At 41.7% G+C, this 21,303-nt stretch overlaps 1 protein-coding gene across 5 annotated transcripts in view; it reads right to left on the bottom strand.

Annotated features, from left to right (window-relative positions):
- The window catches only part of ALDH18A1 (aldehyde dehydrogenase 18 family member A1), a 51,462-nt gene that overhangs the window by 18,547 nt on the left and 11,612 nt on the right, over window positions 1-21,303 (bottom strand). For 3 of the 5 annotated variants that reach the window (XR_004029295.1, XM_030809177.1, XM_030809179.1), the window contains exons 3-11: window positions 19,555-19,769; window positions 13,855-14,004; window positions 13,661-13,765; window positions 9,708-9,866; window positions 9,176-9,266; window positions 4,550-4,674; window positions 3,640-3,784; window positions 2,902-2,975; window positions 1,241-1,334 (exon numbers count right to left, since the gene is read on the bottom strand). Coding sequence is in view for 4 of the 5 variants with exons in the window: in XM_030809177.1 (XP_030665037.1) it covers window positions 1,241-1,334; window positions 2,902-2,975; window positions 3,640-3,784; window positions 4,550-4,674; window positions 9,176-9,266; window positions 9,708-9,866; window positions 13,661-13,765; window positions 13,855-14,004; window positions 19,555-19,769 (1,158 nt within the window). In the remaining variant the exon portion in view is untranslated. Of the gene's footprint in view, window positions 1-1,240; window positions 1,335-2,901; window positions 2,976-3,639; window positions 3,785-4,549; window positions 4,675-9,175; window positions 9,267-9,707; window positions 9,867-11,306; window positions 11,350-13,660; window positions 13,766-13,854; window positions 14,005-19,554; window positions 19,770-21,303 lie in introns of those variants that run through there. The other 2 variants (XM_030809180.1, XM_030809186.1) reach the window with 2 other exon arrangements.

The raw sequence follows: 21,303 nt of genomic DNA, 5'->3' as shown, positions 1-21,303 counted from the left end.
ACCTGGTCTAAAGACCTATTTTCTTTACAAATAGTTTTTGAGGATAAATTCCCCGAACTGGGATTGCTAAACGATGCTCATGTACACCCAGGGCTTTGTCCTTAACCCACTGTGTGTCCTTATGCATGTTCAGAGAGGTATAGCTGGGATCAGGAGTCAAAGCAATGCCAACAACAAGCTGTGGAACCTCGGGCAACAACAGCTTTACCCTCTGTGGGTCTTAATTCTTTTACTTTAAATTAGTGAGTGGATAGTATCAAAGATTTCTTCCAGTTCTGAAAATCTATTTTACGTTTTGTAATACTATAAAAATGAGATGTAAATTCTAGAGGAAGTTCTAAAACAATGGTTCAAAAATGTTTTAAGGAATGAAAGTAATGTTGTTGAACCTTGCAAAATTTCTTTGAAAGAAACACCATTAATATGGATGTTCAAGATAATGCAAAGGAAATTCAAAACCTCATGAAATCAATCTCTATTATTTTAAGGGGGAAAAGACAGAATTAAGAAAAAGAAGAGAAAGAGTCAGGGCCCTGACTCTCTACATGTCTAGGTGTTTGCAATGTGAATTCAACATCTTATTTTACCATTAGCATCTCAAGGGTATTTCTGGATGGCACCTGGTGCTAACTCAGGGAAGACAAAAGACTGGTTAATTAACTAAGAAACAAGCTATCTTTCTTCATAGTCTGCACAAACTATTTCTACAACTCTTTCACATGTACAGTCCATCTGTGTTTAAATCCTGGTCCATCACTGACCATATGGCTTTGGGCAAGTGACGACTTCTCTGAGCTTCAGTTTCCTTCTCTGTCAAATGGGGATAATAAGTAGTAGCTATCTCAGAGGCACTATGTTATGAAGATTAAATGACATCCTGACTGCATAGCCCTTAGCACAGTGCCTGTCAATACAGAAAGGCCTCAATAAATGTTAGCTGTTAGCTGAATGTCTTAAGCAGTGGGGTTCTCAATCTTGTTCTTTTTTGTCCTGACTGCCATAGTAGCCACAGCTTTTGACCTGTGGGGAATGAAAAAAACTCCTCTGGGGGTTGTACTAAAGTATCTGGGGAAGGAGAATACCAGCCACCCACCTACCCTCAATAGAAATGATACATAATGTACAATTTCTTTTATAACAATCCTTATCTTTAGGCAGACATAAGAATTATTAGTAAAATTAAAAACCAAAATAACGCACACCCTTCCACAACATTGACTCTAAATTGCCTGGTCTTTACCCTCTGCCTCCTCCAAGTCTTTTTTGTTGGCTAACAGGATCTCATCACGCTGGTCCGTCAACAGATCAGCCAGATGATGGATAATTTCTGCTCTCTAGAAGAAAGGTACACCATTAAAAAATCAGAGATGTTAATCCAAGAAGAATGCACACCACAGTTTTTAAACCTACTCTTCTGAGAGTGCCAGGCCTTGCTCTCACATCCACAGTCATCACCAGCTGAAATCTCCTGACTTCCCATCACTTATTCCCACCACTGCTCCCCTTATTTCTTCCTTCCTCTCTCACTGCCAACCTCCAGGTCACTTCTTACTTTTCCTCCTTTTTTTTTCTTATGACTCCTGATTATTATAATTAGCAAACCATGGCTAATTATAATAATCAAGAGTCATAAGAAAAAAAAGGGGGGGAAGGGGCATGATGGATACAATCTGTAGGAGATTGTATAATCTGTAGGAGATTATGTAACTGTACAGGGGCCAGTACTTTGAACTAACATGTTACATAGAGTCTTACATATTTAATATCATTAGTTAGTTTATTTCCAGGTAAGTTTTTACATCTGGTTCTTCCTTGTAAATTATTTATTTATTTATTTATTTATTATTATTTTTTTTTGAGACGGAGTCTTGCTCTGTCGCCCAGGCTGGAGTGCAGTGGCGCGATCTCGGCTCACTGCAAGCTCCGCCTCCTGGGTTCACACCATTCTCCTGCCTCAGCCTCTCCGAGTAGCTGGGACTACAGGCGCCTGCCACCACGCCCGGCTAATTTTTTTTTTTTGTATTTTTAGTAGAGACGGGGTTTCACCGTGGTCTCGATCTCCTGACCTCGTGATCCGCCTGCCTCGGCCTCCCAAAGTGCTGGGATTACAGGCTTGAGCCACATGCGCCTGGCCTTGTAAATTATTTATTTAATGCATTTAATCAAAGTGAAAAAATTCAGTCCTAGGTACTTGAAGACACCCCAAGCCTGACCATGCTAGATTAGGAAATGTGGCAAATCAGTATGCTGATTATTGGAGGAGCAGAGGGAAGTGGTTTGAAAGGGAAGCTAGGCTCCTCCTTTGCTTTCCTTTCTCTGCCACTGGAGTTACTTTCTCTTTTCTCAGCCCAAAGGATTCACTAGTATAAACCCACATACATCTTCACTCTCAAATCCAACCTTGACAACATAACCCCTGGGGGACTAGCTACCAGCTTCTACTTGACCTCCTCACCACTTCCAGCCTCATCATGTCTGCTACTTAGACTAATTCAAGCCTGACAGGTCAGGGCTACCAACTATGGAGCAGGCTCTCGAGCTTCCCATCTTCTAGGCAAGTCAGGGGATTTGGAATGGGTTGGGATAAGTAATTTTCCCACATTTCCATGCCTAGTATGTGGCAGAATTAGGTAACCTTCCTAATCTCATCATTTTTATGATGCTTTTGATCAAAACATCATAGTGACGAAAAGTTATCTTGGGCCTCTGTCTATAAAAGATAAAATGGAAAATAAAATTAAGAAAAAGAAAAAAGGCAGAGCAAATCTGAATCAGACTTGTAACTCAGATAACTCTGTGGCTCACTAGGAATAAAGATGGAGTCAGCAGGTTTGACTCCTGTAACCATACAGCATGACTCACTCTGAAAACTATAACAATATTATCACCTAAGGTTATTACCTGCTCAGGTTCCAAGGTGGCCAACATCCTTCCTCCAGATCGAGCCATTTCTCCCTGCTGCTCAACAGTAGGGCCTGCAAGAATATGTGCAAATATCAGGTCATGGTCACCTTCGTTCTCTCTCTAGTTCTACTACTAGAGAGAGAACTATCAGCGCATGCACAAGCTCATCACGCCCACAGAAGGAACACATGATGTCTTGGTATGCTTGTTTCACACAGGGGATCACCATGACCAATAAAATAGCAAAAGAATGTGCCAGATTCACTCAGGTATAAATACAGGAACTTGCCTGTATTTCTGGGGCAGACAATATACTTTGTTTTCTAGAATTCTTCTGAATTCCACTTCGGCGATATTTTTTAATGTGTTTACACTTCTGAATGCAGATTATGAGGCAATTCTGTCCTTTGTGAACACTCGAGAGCACATACTGTATCATATGCATCTTTGCATCTCTAGTGCTTATTAGCACCTGGCATCTAACATAGGCCTAGCAAATGTTTCTTGAGAAAATCAATGCTTATATATTTTAACCGAGTGATTTTGCAGAGAATAGGTCTAGCTAGGCAGGTTAGATAGAATTTCGCAAAAGCAAAGCAAAATCCGATTTTGCAAATAGTGTTCAAAACAATGCCATATTTCATAATATTAGTATATCAATTTTGTGATCTCTAACTAAGCCAGGTGTCACTAGTTCCCATCACAGGCCTTGGGACCTTATGAAGAACTATTTACCTGCAGGCTTTACTTCTGAAAAGAAGGTACCAACTTTCTTCCCCTCCACGATGTCTGTGATGACGTGCCCAGACACCTTTGGGTGGGTTCCGTTGGCAATAACAACAGAAGTGCCACCTTGCAAAGCCCAGAGGGCTGCTTTCACCTAATGAGACAGGTTAGATCCAGTAAAGATGAGATGCAGACCTATTCACTCACATTTTAAACTTGCAAAAAGATATAAAATACAAGTTGATATTGAACAACTTAAGTATATGAGAGAATGTTTTTAGAAGCTTAGAAGCTCACACACTTTCCAGCTCAACCTTGGCATGTGTTACTTAAAGGTAAACCAACCTATCCTTTGTTTCCAGTCTGTTCTCTCTTCAGTCTCTCTAGTATGGGACTCATAACTTCTACATCTGATTTACTGTGCCTCAGCTTAGAAACAACTAAGTAGACCAACCGGCTGGAGTTTGACCAGAGTCTGATCTTGAGCACTTTTGGCTTTCCTAAGTGGGGGGGGTCTTGCCCTCATCTGTGCTGTTGATACATATGATGCCGTACCTTAGGGGTATAACTTCTAAGAACAATTAATGGGACACAATTTTTGAAATATTTCATCAAGAAGTATTTGAACTGATAAATGAGAGATTTATGAATTATGAAAAATATATAGGCCCTGCCCTTGCAGAGTTTACCACATGCACACACTGTTCATATAATATTAATGAGAAAACCCACATACACAGACATAACTAAATGTTGGAATGCAACACTCATTAAATCTGTATTTAGGTATGTACATATTTAAGTGCGTATGTGCCTACTATCTGAACCATTAACCCCCAAATAATTACAAAAGTAAAAAGGATACAATATAGTTTGGGCTTTAAAATTGTTATAGGCAGTTAAGGCACCAGATTCTTACCTTGGCTTCCATGCCACCCATTCCCACTCTAGACTTGGTTCCAAATGTCACAGACTGCTGATCTCCGGGATAAAATATATCAATAAGCTTTGCATCATCTGACCCTGGGGGGCTGTCAAAAAGGCCTAAAAAATAGACAAGAGTCAGTAATACTGCTTTGATGGAAGTGTCTCCAAGACAGGCCTCCCCAGGGCACCTGCCAATCACTCTGTACTTTACTCATCCAAATGAATTCCACTGCACTACCACCTGCTTTAACCAGAAAAAGAGAACAAAGGATTCGACACTGATAAACAGCTCCAGGAAGACTCACCTTACATATTTCTATAACCTGGCTTAACAAATAAATGTTTCCCAACATCAGACCATGGCCATATCCTCGGCACAACATTTATTAGCCCTGCCCATATTCCTGGCAAGGTGTCCTTAATTCTGCCATTGCTACTTATGATGCTGTGCTTTAAGGACAGAACTGAAAAAGAAGGGTGGCTATTGCAGAAACGGCACAGCAGCCATATACTGTTTAATGTGATTATTTCCAAGCAGGATGAAATGCAACAGAGGTACTCATTAACTCTCACAGTACCCTTTGAAACAGTCACTAATTTACATTCCCAGTTTTATGAGTGAGTCACTGTAGAGGTTAGGCTGAGTCAGCAGGAGAGTGCATGACTCTTGGCATTCAGTCTGGATTTATTACCAGAAAGTGTATGTCCCTTTTATAACTAAGTGGAGTGACATAAAATAGTTACCTGAAACGTTACATGCATACAATCCAAGAAGAAAAATCCTCAAAATTTCACTTTGAAAAAGGGTAAGTAGGAGCTTGGACAAGAAAAAGTGGGGGTAAGAAAGGGCTGAGAAACTGGAGTTAAATCAAGACCTAAAGCGGACACAGATGGGGAGGCTGGGGACTGGCTGAAGGACATTTTGGGTGGCGATTTTTCTGGTTTCAAGTTACTGCTTTTCCTGTGCTATAATATACCTCTCCCCTCTATTATTCCAAACCTTTAAGACAATCTTGCTACATACTACCTCTCTGCGGGAGTAACTAAATCAGGGAAGTGAGGAAATCAATGCCCATCGTAGAGCAAAGCAGTGGCAACCATAAGCAGTGCAAATTATTACAGGAAAAGAAAAAATAACCTTTTACAATCTGTCAGTCTCAACCCACTACTCCACAACTCTCCAGGATTTAGGGTTAGGATCTTCCCAGAAGATACAGTGCTATGAGATCACAGAGTTAGATTTGGAAGCTGTTTCAGTTTCATATATTAGTATAGGAAAGACTGGACAATTCTAGCCAAACCTCCTCCAAAGACAGTGAGGGGTTCCTAGCATTCTGATAATGTGCCTACTCCTTTTTTCCCCTTGCCCCACCAAGAGCATAGTTAAAATTCAGATACTGTTCTAAAAAATCAACACTCAGTAGAAAACGAATTAGGATAATTACAATAAGAATGCCAGTCTACCAATGACCCGATTTTGGTGCTTGAAGCTGCATCAAAACGATTTGCTAGAGTCTTGTTCAAACTGGGTTTTATAAATTAATCTCGAAACCTTACATTTTTTTTTTTTTACCTTGTCAAGCAGTATAAGAGAAAAGAGTGTAGCTTTTTTAATTGAACAGACTCAGATTTGAAACTGGCCTCTGTCAAGCACTTGCTATGTGACTTTAGATATACCATTTAATAGATCCGAATTTAATTTTAAATTAAATTAAAAAAATTATTTCTTCTTCTTTCCCCCCTCCTCTCCCGACAGGGTCTCTGTTTCTGTCACTCAGGCTGCAGTGCAGTAGCATGATCACAGTTGACTGCAGCCTCAACTTCCTGGGCTCAAGTGATCTTACTGCCTCAGCCCTCCCAAGTAGCTGGGATTACAGGCACGTGCCGCCGTGCCCAGCTTGAACCTAATTTTTAATTTCTTCATCTGTAAAACTGGGTTAGCCTACCTACTACCTACTTTGTAGGGTTGCTATAAAGACTGAACAAATTACATTTATCAAGCACCTAGCACACTATGTGCTCATACTAGAAATTCAACAAAAATCTGCTGATTGGCCAGGCGCCATGGCTCATGCCTGTAATCCCAGTGCTTTGGGAGGCCAAGGCAGGAGGATCACGAGGTGAGGAGTTCAAGACCCGCCTGGCCAACATGGTGAAACCCCTTCTCTACTAAAAATACAAAAATCAGCCAGGCGTGGTAGTGCGCGCCTGTAATCCCAGCTACTAGGGAGGCTGAGACAGGAGAATCGCTTGAACCCAGGAGGCAGAGGTTGCAATGAGCCGACATCGTGCCACTGCACTCCAGCCTGAGTGACAAAGCAAGACTCCATCTGGGGTTGGGGGGGGATGAATAAATAGAAAACTTGTTGATTAACCAAAATGCCTTTTTTCTCCAGGGTAGCTCACACTTACCCCAACTTAGCTGTTCCTATCCTAGGACTTCAAATTACAGTGGATAACACAGGACTAAGACTTCTTACAGGTAAAGATACTGACATGTAGGTGTCGTATCTCTGACTTTCCACATGGGCAGAGACAGATCAATTCATCTATGTCTACCCCTGCCTCCACTAGGTAGTCCCTGCCCTTACCTCACAACTGCTTGAGCGTAAAACAGAGAACAGGTCCTGCCATGTCAACCTGCCTTGGTGTGGGCTGGGAATTAAGTAGAGGTTTTCTAACCTTCTGGGAATGTTAACAGGGGACTTTTGGAATCCTAGATCTTGGACACAGCTACTATATTTCTTATGGGTCAGACTGTGAAATGGAAATAGCTTAAGAAAGCTTGAAAAGCTTAAGAAAGCTTGAGAAGAGTGAATGGAAAGACATATTAGAGCCAAGAGTGGCTCCTCCAGGAAGAAGGGAACAGCAGAGAACAGAGTAACATATAAGAATATGGTACCCAGATAGCCTAGACTTCTACAGTGGCTCCAACTTAAAACAATATGTCCCAACAAAGAAAAAAAACAAAAAACAGAAAACAAAATAAAGCAAAACAAAACAAAAACAAAAAAAATCCACAATCTGTCCTATGGTTTACATTAAAAACTGAAAGTAATCAAAACCACAATAAGATATTACTTCACACCCATTAGGATGGCTATAATAAGGCAGATAAAAACAACTGAATAGGCCGAGCGCGGTGGCTCACACCTGTAATCCCAGCACTTTGGGAGGCTGAGGCGGGTGGATCACAAGGTCAGGAGTTCAAGACCAGCCTGGCCCAAATGGTGAAACCCCATCTCTACTAAATATACAAAAATTAGCCAGGTGTGGTGGCAGGCGCCTGTAATCCCAGCTACTCGGGAGGCTGAGGCAGGAGAATCGCTTGGGAGGTGGAGGTTGCAGTGAGCCGATATTGTGCCATTACACTCCTGCCTGGGTGACAGGATAAGACTCCGCCTCAAAAAAAAAACAAAAAAAAAAAACTGAATGACAGCAATGATGTAAACACATTAGAACCTTCATACAATGCTGGTGAGAATGTGAAATGGTACAGCTACTTTGGAAAACAGTCTAGTAGTTCCTCAAAAGTCTTTTAAACAGAGTTAGCATATGACCCTGCAATTCTACTCTTAGGTGAAATAAAAACATGTTCACACAAAAACGTGTCATGAATGTTCATAGCTAATGTCCATCAGTTGATGAACTGATAAATAAAACATGGTATATCCAGAGTGGAATATTATTCAGCAATAAAAACAAATGAAGTATTGACACATGCTGTAAAATGGATGAACCTTGAAAACATGCTAAGTGAAAAAAGCCAGTCACAAAGGGCCACCATAGTATATGATGCCATTTAAATAAAATGTCCAGAACACGTTAATCCATAGAAACAGAAAGTATACTGGAGACTGCCTAGGGATGGGGAGTTTGGGTAGAAGTGGGGAGTGACTGCTAATGGTTATGGAGTTTCTTATTTGGGTGATGAAAGGGAAAGTGTTCTACAGATGACTGTGGTTTTGGTTGCACAATTATGTGAATATACTAAAAATCTCTGAATTGTAAACTTTTATTTATTGATTTATTTCTGAGATAGGGTCTCACTCTGTAACCCAGGCTGGAGTGCAGTGGCGCGATAACAGCTCACTGCAGCCTGGAACTCCCAGGTCCAAGTGATCCTTCTGCCTCAGCCCTGAGTAGCTGGAACCGCAGGTGCATACCACCACGTCCAGCTGACTTTTCTATTTTTTGTAGAAACAGGGACTCACTATATTACCCAGGTTGATCTCAAACTCCCGGGCTCAAGTGATCCTCCTGCTTTGGCCTCCCAAAGTGTTGGGATTATAGGTGTGAGACACCATGCCAGGACAGAATTGTAAATTTCAAATAAGTGAATTGTATGGTATATGAATTACATCTCCATAAAGCTGTTATTTAAGAAAAACAACTGAAAGCACCTGGAAGTAACATTTCAGGATTCAAACGACATCTCTTAGACTCACCCACCCTGTTTTGAGTCATAAAAGCCCTTTGTCAGAACATATGGCTAATGATCTATAGCAAAAAAACATCAAAATATCAGAGGGACTCAAAGAAAGAGGGAAACTCACGTGCTCACATATGTAGCATTTAAAACAAAGGGCAGATAAAAGAAAAAAGCATTACTTTGTACCTTCTACATCTGAAAGAACAATCAAGAGATCAGTTTTCATTTCCACAGCCAGTCGGGCAGCCAGGCTATCATTATCTTTAACACTAATAACCTAGAATGCAGATTAAAAAGTCATAAGTGAGTGAGCTAAGCAGTCCAAAAAGAAATTCATGGAAGCACCCAGCCAAGCTCAGGCAAAACCAAGCTAGGATCAGGCAAAACCAATGAACCCAAATATGTAGATGACAGCTCTTGCAGGCCCCTTCTGCCTGCAAAACACACTGTCTACTGGCAATCCCTTTTCCAAACATGCAGTCTGCTAGCCACTGAAATATACAAGCCATGCTCATCGCACCATCTTAATTGACTATAGCACCTCACCCTGTTGAATGCAACCCCGAGTTCAGAAGAGCTTATGCGGTCACTGCTCCATGACAAGTTTCTCTCACAACTTTTCCATCTTGTTTATGCCAAACTTCCAGTGTTAGTGCATGCAGCATAGCATGGTGTTAGTGTCTCCAGCATGCTAAATCCTTAGAAATACTTTACCCACATTTACCCCCTGCAGGTCACTGTTGGGCTCAGCTGGGGGGACAACAGCATCATTTGTGTTGACAATGGGGACAATGTTCATTCTAAGGAGTTCATGAAGTGTTCCATTGAGGTTCCGGCGCTTCTGCTCATCATGGAAATCCAAATTGGTCACCAAAATCTAAAAGGATTAAATAGATGGAAAATGCATGAGGGAGAAAAATGCTAAACTTCCCAGTATACAAAAGACACTAAGAGTAGGGGAGTTAAACTTTAGGTTTCTGGGGCCCCATACAGATTAGAAGATTAGAATGAAATACACATTTCTGGGTGCTATCCAATTCTTTTTTTTTTTTTTGAGACAGGGTCTCACTCTGTCGCTCAGGCTGTAGTGCAGTGGCATAATCTCTGCTCACTGCAACCTCCACCTCCTGGGTTCAAGCAATTCTTATGCCTCAGCTTTCCAAGTAGCTAGGATTACAGGCACACGCAGCTAATTTTTGTATTTTTAGTACAGACGGGGTTTCGCCATGTTGGCCAGGCTGGTCTCGAACTCCTGGCCTCAAGTGATGGGATTACAGGTGTGATCCACTGCACCTGGCCCCAATTCTTGTAGAGATAAAAAAAAAAAAATTACAATAATCTGAAAGATTTAAGAATGTTCAAGACTTCTTGCAAAAGTAATTTAATCCTCAGAGAGCTACCAAATCCCAAAATGTCATCCATTTACAAAATTAAGAAAATTAATGTATCTATTTTAGAGGGATACTGGGGGAATCAGTGATTATCCATTAATTTCTTTTCTTTCTTTTCTTTTTTTATAGAGAGGGTCTTGCTCTGTTGTCCAGGCTGGACTTGAACTCCTAGTCTCAAGTGATCCTCGCACCTCAGCCTCCTGAGTAACTGGGACTAAAGATGCACACCGCTGTGCCCCAGCAATTTCTAAAATATCTCTGTATCCTAGGATCTGATTCAGGGCCTGGCCATAGTAGGCCCTTAAATATTTGGCGAGTGAGTGAATAAATTATTTACCCTGCTTAGAAAAGTGTGTTAGACAAAATGGAATAGGGCTGTGTTGTCACTGCTCTTGCTCTGAAGCAGACTATTACTGGAGTTAACTAAGACTGTGTGTGAGCATGTGGGGTTAGTCTGAGAAACTTATGGAAGTTAGTCTTTAGTCACAAGCTGAAAGAGGAGCAGAATACAACTTGGTTCAAGGGAGGAGATGAGCATAAGGTGCTCAAAGGTTGAATGGAGAGCTGGGTGGTGGGCTGGTAAACAGCTCTGCTTTCTAGCTTGAATCAGAATTTTATGCAATGTTTAGGAGAAAAAGATAAATGGGTAAATGGAGATAGCAAGAAACTAAATGGCAACAAACCTTGAGGCTCAACAATAAATAATGTAATCTCTAATGTTTACGGAAGAGGGTTCTTGCTATGTAGGGCAGGATGAGGTAGGGAAAGTTGGAAGCAAATAGTAAAGAAAGCAGGCACTGAAACAGTCAAAGTGAGGATGGTTAAGGGTCTGGCTATGGTAACTGAGAAGAATACAGCAATAAAACAGTAGCCTTAATGGTATATAAAACACAGGAAACATATATATAGAAAAATAATTCACTCACTCGATAAAAAATTTGTTGAGTACCTCTGAAATGCCAGGGTCTAGCTGCTGGAATGGAGAATAAGAATGTTGATGTCTCAGGGAAAAATAAAATGGAGCATATTTTTGAAAGGGAAGATCATGAACTCCTTTTCAGAAAAGCTTAGTGCTGTTGGACACAGGACTAGGTCAAAGCTGAACATATAGATTCTAGTCACGATGGTGAAAGATCAAACAATTAATATAAACCCGTGTGTAGGAGAGACAAGCAGGAGGTCTAAAGGTCCAGGAAAAATACCTGTCACCAAAATAGCTTCACAAACATGGCCTGGGGATCTCAGCATAAAGGTAGGAGATAAAGAGTCCCAAGAGGGAAAAGTACGTGTTTAGACAAGCACAATCTGTTGAGGGAAAATCAGTTTCCCTTCTATGAAGAAAAAACAAGCTGTTTTAAGTGTTTAAGTCCTTAATCTGGCAAACTACCTACTGGAAATTTTCAAAAGCCACTGATAATGGTCTTCTATATAGGATTACTGAAGAAAATAAGGAACCACAGGACAAGGTACAAAGGGCAAATATTTTCTGTAGATATGATAGCCTTGGGGGAAGACACAGGTGTGAGAGGAAAACCCAGGGATTGAAGCTTGTTGGGAACCAGAGGGGGCAGGGCTCTTCTTTCACTCAATGTAAATGGAAACAATGGCTGATGCTGCATGAACTCTTAATGCTACATCATTCAAAACAAAATAAAACAAAAACAAACTCTCAAAAAGTTTCATCCCAGGGAAAAACCAAACCAAAGCAAAACCATAGCTCCCTGACTTAGAGTTTCCTCACCTGGCTCCAGGCACTTTGAAAAAATTAAAGACCAAAATTGTCATTGGACTGTGGAGAAGAGAAAGCAGATAATAAAGAAGAGTGATAGAAATAGAGATTTATATTATATTTACACTAAGAGAAAAAAAGCTAAGACTACAAAAGTGGGGTCCCCAGCCATAGGCAAGGGGACAAGTCCACGCCTTTCTGTTTTACCTCACTGACTTGAGAAGACACTCTGGTGTAATACCAGAACATCACTGCGGGTACAAACAGGCAAATGATGGAGAAACAAAAAAAAAGTAACAGGAAATGAAGAAGCAAAACCTAAAACAATATATGTATATATAACAATATCACCTGTGTAAAATAACATCTGTGCATGTAGTGCACATGTAAAATAATATCCATAATATAAAATAATAGCTATTTTACATCTTTACAGATAAAGGAGTTTCAAAATAAAATAATTTGGGAGTTAGACTTTTTTTTCAGTTGTTTCCTGAAGTGACTGTTATTTAGATGTCTCTAGTGTGTAGCTGTACAGCTGATCAAGAATATAATTCAAAAAAATTCAGGAGATTTAGGTAAAAATGAAACAATGTAGAAAGAAGGTTCTAGAACATTTAGGGGTAGCCACCAAAAATTCATAAGTCCCAGGAGGACTGGAATCATGTCTGATTTGTTCACCACAGTATCCCCAATGCCCAAGACTGCTAGGTACACCATAGGTGCTCAATAAATATTTGCTGAATGAGTGAAAAACCAACCAATCACCAGCATTCCTCTTTCTCTTCAAAGCTTAATAAATAACTACTATAAAAGGCAACCGGCCGGGCGCGATGGCTCACGCCTGTAATCCCAGCACTTTGGGAGGCCGAGGCGGGCGGATCACGAGGTCAGGAGATCGAGACCATCCTGGCTAACACAGTGAAACCCCGTCTCTACTAAAAACACAAAAAATTAGCCGGGCGTGGTGGCGGGCGCCTGTAGTCCCAGCTACTCGGGAGGCTGAGGCAGGAGAATGGCGTGAACCCGGGAGACGGAGCTTGCAGTGAGCCGAGATGGTGCCACTGCATTCCAGCCTGGGTGACAGAGCGAGACTCCGTCTAAAAAAAAAAAAAAAAAAAAAAAAAAAAAAGGCAACCAACCAGGTGCAAACAGAAGCAAGCCACCAGAAATCAAAGAAGCCAGTGAAATAAAGACATTTAACTTCTCTGTCTTCAGATGTGTTAGCTCTTGTAATCCTAAGAGTTTTAGTGTAACAAGAGCTAATATTCACTGAGAATGTATTATGTACTAAACACTATACTAAAGGCTTTTCATATATTTTCTCACTGAGCCCTTCCAAAAATTATCTGAAATAGGCACTGATATTATCCCCATTTTCAGATAAGGAAACTGAGGCACAAAAAGGTTAGATAAGAAACTTTCTTCAGATTTCTCAAGTAGCAAGTGATGAAGCTGACACCATATTCCAGTAGTCTGGCTCCAGACCCCTTTGTTCCACAAGAACCACCCTCATAGGTCCCACACCCCTTTCAAAGACCAGCCTCTCACCTGGGCAGCACAGATGCTGTACTGGGTAAACATAGCCTCATACAAGGCCATCAGCCCACTCTGTCCGGCAGCTGCACAGGCTCGTGCCTCTAAGACTGGAATTGCCTGTAATATACCAATGAGACAAGGTGTGGTAGGGAATTAGGGAAGAAGACCTGAAGATCCATTTCAACATGTGGGGAAGCAGCACTCACCATTTCTTTCAGCTGGTTCTGCCCTGAGTGGAGGGCCTGCCGCACGCTCTGAGACAGAAGGATCTCATGGCGCAAGCGTTGTTTGCCAAAGGCTACGGCTCCACTGGTCACCAGCATCATCTCTCTGCCCTGATTCTGCAGCACTGATACCTGGCATTGAGAAAGGAAAGGGGACCACAAGTCACCATACTGTCTGTTTCATCTTTTCACAAGGGATGGAGGTAGGGTGGACTATTGAGTAGATCCCAAATGCTGGTTTATGAACCAGCATGTGGCTGGCTCTGGAAGAATCAACCAGACTGTCTGGTAAAAACACAGATTCCTACATCCTGTCTCAAATTTCTATTTAGCAGGCGGCAGATAAAAATCAGACATTTTAATTTATTTTTTAATTAAAACAATTGGCCTGGCATGGTGGCTCATGCCTGTAATCCCAGCACTTTGGGAGGCCAAGGCAGGCAGAAAGCCTGAGCCCCGGGCAACATGGCAAGACCCAATCTCTACAAAAAACACAAAATTTAGCCAGGCATGATGGTGCATGCCAGCTACTTGGGAGGCCGAGGTAGGAGGATCACCTGAGCTCAGGGAGGTTGAGGCTGCAGTAACCCATGATCGCACCACCACACTCCAACCTGGGCAATAGAATGAGAGAGATGCTGTCTCACCACCACCACCACCACCAACAACAACAACAAAAAACCCTATGAAAAAAATTTTTTTTAAGACAGTCTTGCTCTGTTGCCCAGGCTGGAGTGCAGTGGCATGAATGTGGCTCACTGCAGCCTTGGCTGCCTAGGCTCAAGTGATCCTCCTGCCTCAGCCTCACAAGTAGCTGGAACTACAGGCTCATGCCACCATGCCCAGCTAATTTTTCTTTCTTAACACATTTTTGTAGAAATGGAGTCTCACTATGTTGCCCAGGCTGGCCTCAAACTTCTGGTCTTAATCCATCCTCCTGCCACAGCCTCCCAAAGCATTGGGATTACAGACATGAGCCACCATGCCCGGCCTAAGTAAGACATTTTTAATAAGGAAATTCTGGTGTGTAGCCAAGTTTGACATCTATAGGACTTGATTGTATTAGGTTGGTGCAAAAGTAATTGCAGTTTTACCATTGACAGTAATGGCAAAAACCACAATTACTTTTGTGCCAACTTAATATTTGCAGGGAGTATGTAATGCAGAAGGCCTAGTTGCTCCAAGAAATGAAGCCCAGAATAAAAGTCCGCAGGTAGGAAATGCAATGTAGACTCAGCAGATGGCTTCTCAGGTTCTAAGGCTTAACCCAGGTAAAGGAGGCTGTTCTGGTGGCATGTCTAATCCTATGGGTTGCCTCTGCCTACACCAGGGGCAGATGCTGACCTTGTTCTGCTCTGTCTGCCCAGAAACAAATGTGGTCACTTTGTTTCCTACCTTAAGCAGACCTACATGGAAAAATTAAAGACTCAAGATGCAATAAAGTCGATATTCCTAAACTGTCCTTTCCTTCTGATGTCTAAAACCTTTTAACTGGTCCAGGAACTCAGAAACAGCTATGATAAACCATGATTTAAAACAATAATAACTTTTTTTTTTTTGAAACAGGGTCCTGCTTTGTCACCAACGCTGGAGGACAGTGGCACAATCATGGCTCACTGCAGCCCTGACCTCCAGAACTCAAGCAATACCCCGACCTCAGCCCCCTGAGTAGCCACCTTACCTTCCCAAAGTGCTGGGATTACAGGTGTAAGCCACTGTGCCTGGCCCCAACAATAATATTTTATCACAGAAAGTTTCAGCTGGCTGAGGTGGGATGATTGCTTGAGGCCAGGAATTCGAAACCAGCCTGGGCAAAATAGCAAGACCCCATATCTATGAAAAATGAAAAAAAATAATAGCCAAGTAGCATGTGCCTGTAGTCCCAGCTACCCAGGAGGCTGAAGAAGGATCCCAACTGAGCCCTGGAGTTCAGGGCTGCAGTGAGCTATGATTACACCACTGCATTCCAGTCTAGGTGACAGAGCAAGACCCTCTCTCTAAAATAAATAAATAAAAATTAAAAAAAAAGAAAATTTCATACTTAACCAAAGTGCTGAGAATAGTATCATAAATCCCCATGTACATACCACCCAGTTTCACCAACTATCTCTCATGGCCAATTTCCCACTCTCCAATAACCCATCTATACCCTCACCATTGTTTTAATACAAATTCCAGGCAACAGACATGTTATTTCATCTGTAAATAGTTCAGTAATAACTGCTAAAAGATAATCATATACATATTATATATAATATATATGTATTTCTCTCTCCACAAATCCATTATCATCTGAAATATTTCAATGATTTCCTTCATATCATATAGCCAGTGTTCATATTTTTCCAATTTTTTTTAGCTTGCTCAAATTGAGATGCAAATTAAACCCTGCATTACAAATTAATTGAAGTGTCTCTCAAGTCTCTTTCATTCATGGGTTCCCCTCTCCATCAGTTTTCCCTCTTGTAATTTTTTGTTAAACTGAGTTGTTTATTCTTTAGGATTTCCCAGCCTACATTTTCCCAATTGTGTCCTTATGGCATTAATACTGTGCTTTGTATACCCTATAAACTGCTGTTTGGTATGAAGGTTTTTTTTTTCCCCAAGAAGTCTTTATAAGTTGTGGTGTACATGTCCATCAAGGGGATACATAACGCCTGGTTATCTTTCTTTTTGTGATGTTAGCATCTGTTGATGATCATTGCCAAGATCCATTATTCCATTAGGAGCTGCAAAATGCTGACACTCTAACTCAATGATTCCTTCTTCATTTATAATCTGGAATAATTCCAAAAGGGAAACTCTCCTTTACCAACTATTTGGTTACCCTGAGGTACAGTTTGTCTATGAAAAGCAGGACAAATGTGTGTCTTTTCCCCTTTACTCATCCATTTTCAATATGAGTAGCTTCTCTAGTGCCCTCCAAAAATGGCCAATGAAGTTTTTTTTTAAAGTATAATTATGAACTCATGGATTTAAACATATTTTGTTGCATTGTGCAGTGATTCCTGTTTTTTTTTTTTTTTTTTTTTTTTTTTGAGACTGAATCTCACTCTCACCCAGGCTGGAGTGCAGTGGTGCAATCTCGTCTCACTGCAACCTCCACCTCCCAGGTTCAAGCGATTCTACTGCTTCAGCCTCCCAAGTAGCTAGGATCACAGGCAGGTGCCACCATGCCTGGCTAATTTTTGTATCTTTAGTAGAGATGAGGTTTCACCATGTTGGCCAGGCTAGTCTTGAACTCCTGACCTCAGGTGATCTGCCCGCCTTGGCCTCCCAAAGTGTTGGGATTACAGGTGTCAGCCACTGCGCCCAGCTGTGATTCCCTTTCTTGATGTTTAAATCATCCCATTTATGGCCAGTGGAAGCCACTTTAAGTTGGCTCCTGAGTCCATCTGACATGATAAGATGTCTATTAGGCAGGCCCTGATGGAGACAGCTCTTCCATTAGGTCCACACGCAGCCCTAGAAAGAAAGCTGGTAACCTACGCAAACCTTTACCAGGTTTTTCCTACCATTTTCATCAAGTTTCTCCTCCGTTCAAAATCTTCAGTCTGCTTTTGAGACTGAACTCCAACTCACCTAGTTGGCTTCAGAGCTCTGCCTAATGGAATGATCCACTTTATTTTTCATTCTTCCTAATGAGACCACCACCTCTGCTTTCCAGCTTGTCTCCTCCCTGGCCCACAGCATGCCATACTCATTCCTGTCTGTCCTCTATCTGGAATACACTCCTAGAGCCTGTCCCTTCCCCAGAACCACTGGATTGCACAACTGCAGGGGCACCAGTCACACTGTGTGCTTAGTAGCATGGAATTTTTCCCCTCTGTTTGTGCAAATCCCATCAGTTGTCAAGGCCCAGGCTGAGTTCCAGCTCTCCTAGGAAGCCCCAGGAACAACCATACTCTCATCTGAGTTTCCCATCTCTGGACCCATTGCTCACTGTCATTTGGGCCCACTTATTTGGATATTTACTGCCCTGAACAGTCACCTTAATGTCTGGGGAGTCCCAGTTCTGGCTCCCAAAGGGTAGAGACTGCTATGTCTCTAAGATGGAGAGGGTAGAGAGGCTAGTGCCCCTCACAGTGTAGGCTCTTGATAAATATTTTTAAAATTTATCTGATGAACTCAATCTGGGAGGTGGGTTTGATCACTGCTGTTGTTTTGGGTGTTTTTTTTTTTCCTGCGGGAGGGCGGGGGGTGGTGGTCAGGGTTTCGCTCTGTTGCCCAGGCTGTAGTGCAGTGATGTAGTGCAGTGACTTTATTATAGTTCGCTGCAACCTTGAGCTCCTGGGCTCAAGCAATCCCCTTGTCTCAGCCTACCAAGAAGTTAGAACTTTTTGAGATAGGGTCTTGCTCTGTCACCAAGGCTCGAGTGCATTCACGTGATCACAGCTCATCGCAGCCTCAATCTCCCAGGCTCAAGCAATCCTCCTACCTCAGCCTACCGAGTAGCCGGAGCCACAGGAACGTGCCACCATGCCTGGCTAATTTTAAAAAAAATTTTTGTAGAGATGGGGTCTCACTATGTGGCTTAGGCTGGTCTCGAACTCCTGGGCTCAAGCAATCCTTCCACCTCAGCCTTCCAAAAGTGCTGGGATTACAGGCGCAAGTCATCACGCCCAGCCGATTTTATTTTCGTAGAGACAGGGTCTCACTTTGTTGCTCAGGCTTGATAATTGTTTAGAATAGAAAATATAAGAAAAAAACTGTATCACGTTTCAGGTTAGCAATTTCCCAATATTAACGCCTCAGGAAATTGTTTTTTAAAAACTGAAAATTTAATTACGAGGGTAGTGTAAAATTTCAGCTGCCATGGAAGAGCTCTTGCTTTATCTGTGGGATGCCTGGATGTCTGGATTTTTACTTTTGGCCAAATCTGGCATGCTGCCGGTTTTTGTAAATGAAATTTTATCAGCTCACGGCCATGCTCATTCATTTATGTATTATCTATGGTTGCTTCTGCAGAGCTGTGTAGTTAAGACACAGACCATATAACCTACAAAACTAAAATATTTACTGTCTGGCCTCTTGCAGAAAAAGTTTGCAGGCCCAGCACTTTGGGAGGCCAAGGCGGGAGGATCACTTGAGCCCAGCAGTTGGAAACCAGCCTGAGAAACATAGCAAGACCCCCATCTCTACAAAAAATACAAAAATTTGCTGGGCATAATGGTTTGTGCCTGTAGCTGCAGCTACTTGGGAGGCTGAGGTGGGAGTATCACTTGAGCTCGATAGGTCGAGGCTGCAGTGAGCCATGATCATGCCACAACAGTCCAGCCTGGGTGACAGAGTGAGATCCTCTCAAAACAAACAAACACAGCTGCTCCATCCCAGAGATACTTCTTAAATGGCTAGGTGTGAAGCCCAGGCATCTCCAGGCCCAAGATGATTCTACTGCATAGTCAGAACTAAGAATCTCTGACAGAAACAGCTCTTTATCACTAAGAAGTCTGAGGCATGAACTGCATGAAATCACCCCTACTCCTTAACATCCCCTTTTCTTGCCCTAAGATGCCATCTCTCACTGGCATCTACATTGGGAAACAGTTTTCACATTGGGTTAAATCTACTGCACTGAAATTACAATTATTTTTATAAGTTGATGAGCAACTTAAACCCAATCTGAACTAGCAACTTAAAAACCCAATTTTAGTACAGCATAATTTCTATCTTGGCAATCACCTGCTCAACAATAGATGCCAAGCGCCCCAGGGCCAGGCCACATTCATCCCCTCGGGTCACCACGGCACTGCCGAGCTTCACCACGATTCTCTTGGCATGCTTCAGCTCACTGCGGTGGGCAAAGGACTTGCCATGTGTACGACTGAGGGGTACAGTGATAAACGGGATGTTGCTCCAAGAACGAACATGTCTGATGACTGAAGGCTGGATACGATCTATAGCCATCAAAGTCAAATGCAAGAAAAAAAGAAATACTCAATATAGTTTTTCAATTAAAATACACATGCTCAGTATTAACCAGTTTAGATACCAAAAAATAGCATTATCATTATTAACTGTGTAAAACTAGCCCAGTATATCAAAAGCTCTATCTAGCATATTCTTATTTTAGTATTGTATGGAGTTTACACCCAGTATGCAGGTCATAGGCACGCTCAAATGCTGTTGGTGAAGAGTACAAACATATTAATCTCTCTTGAAGACAGGCTGGCAAATTTACCAAAAGCCTTTAAAAAAGTTCTCTAAAAAAGAGATTTATCAGAAAGCTATTTATCACTGTGTTATTTATTATCAGAAAAATCAGAAGCAGAGTAAATGTTGGATAAAGGGAAAAAGATGAACATTTTTAGAATTTTTAATAACGTAGAAAAATACTTATATGTTAATTTCATAGACATGTATAAACACATAGATGGATAAAATTAGTTAAAAATTAATATTTTATCTCTTGATAGGATTATAAGCAATTTAAAATTTTCTTTTTTGTTCTTTCTTAGGTTTTCCAAGTTTATGTAGTAAAGATGCATTTTTTTTTATAATCAGAAAAATATGGGTGTTTCTAAAGAAACCATATTACTATAAAAAGAGGAAAGAGCCGGCCAGGCATGGCGGCTCACGCCTATAATCCCAGCACTTTGTGAGGCCGAGGCAGAAGGATCACCTGAGGTCAGGAGTTCGAGACCAGCCTGGATAACATGGTGAAACCCCGTCTCTACTAAAATGCAAAACTTAGCCGAGTGTGGTGGTGGGCACCTATAATCCCAGCTACTCAGGTGGCTGAGGCAGGAGAATCGCTTGAACCTGGGAGGCAGAGGTTGCAGTGAGCCAAGATCGTGCCACTGCACTCCAGCCCGGGCAACAGAGCGAGACTCCTTCTCAAAAAAAACAAAAAAAGAGGGAAGAGCCTGATCAGCAAAGACAGTGAAGAACAAAGTAAGTGTATGAATAATACAAAATTTCAACTAGTCTACCTACAATTTCTCTCTTTGATGAATCCAGATGCCTGTAACAATGATCAAAGAAACCAGAGAGCTTTCTGAAGGAAAAGCAATGTTAGAGTCAGATACTTTCTATCCCCTTGGACATCTGCCTCTAACCAATTCTTTCCTGATTCTTTTTCTTATAACAGTGTACAAGATTACAGATAATTTGTACAGATGAACAAACAAGCAAACAAACAAAAATTGTACAAGATTTCTAAGGAGGAAAAAAATCTTGATTAAAAGTCAAATAGATACCTGCATAAAGCCAAAAGTAAAAGAGTAAAAGCTGAATGTCAGGCACAGAACCCCTTCAATACTTCTTATGGGCCCAACACCTCCTGCTTAGCTGCTCACTACTTACCCATTCGCCCTTTCTCACACAATTAACAGATCCCCAATTATCAGCCAGGCACACTGCCACCAGTTGAAAGACTACATTTCCCAGCCCTTCTTGCTCAGGTAGACAGGACAATGTGACCAAGTCTGG

The sequence above is a fragment of the Nomascus leucogenys genome, chromosome 3 (genome assembly GCF_006542625.1).
Source record: "Nomascus leucogenys isolate Asia chromosome 3, Asia_NLE_v1, whole genome shotgun sequence".
Taxonomy (NCBI): Eukaryota; Metazoa; Chordata; class Mammalia; order Primates; family Hylobatidae; genus Nomascus; species Nomascus leucogenys.
Note: the sequence above shows the minus strand (reverse complement) of the source record. Positions and strands in the feature narration are given on the sequence as shown.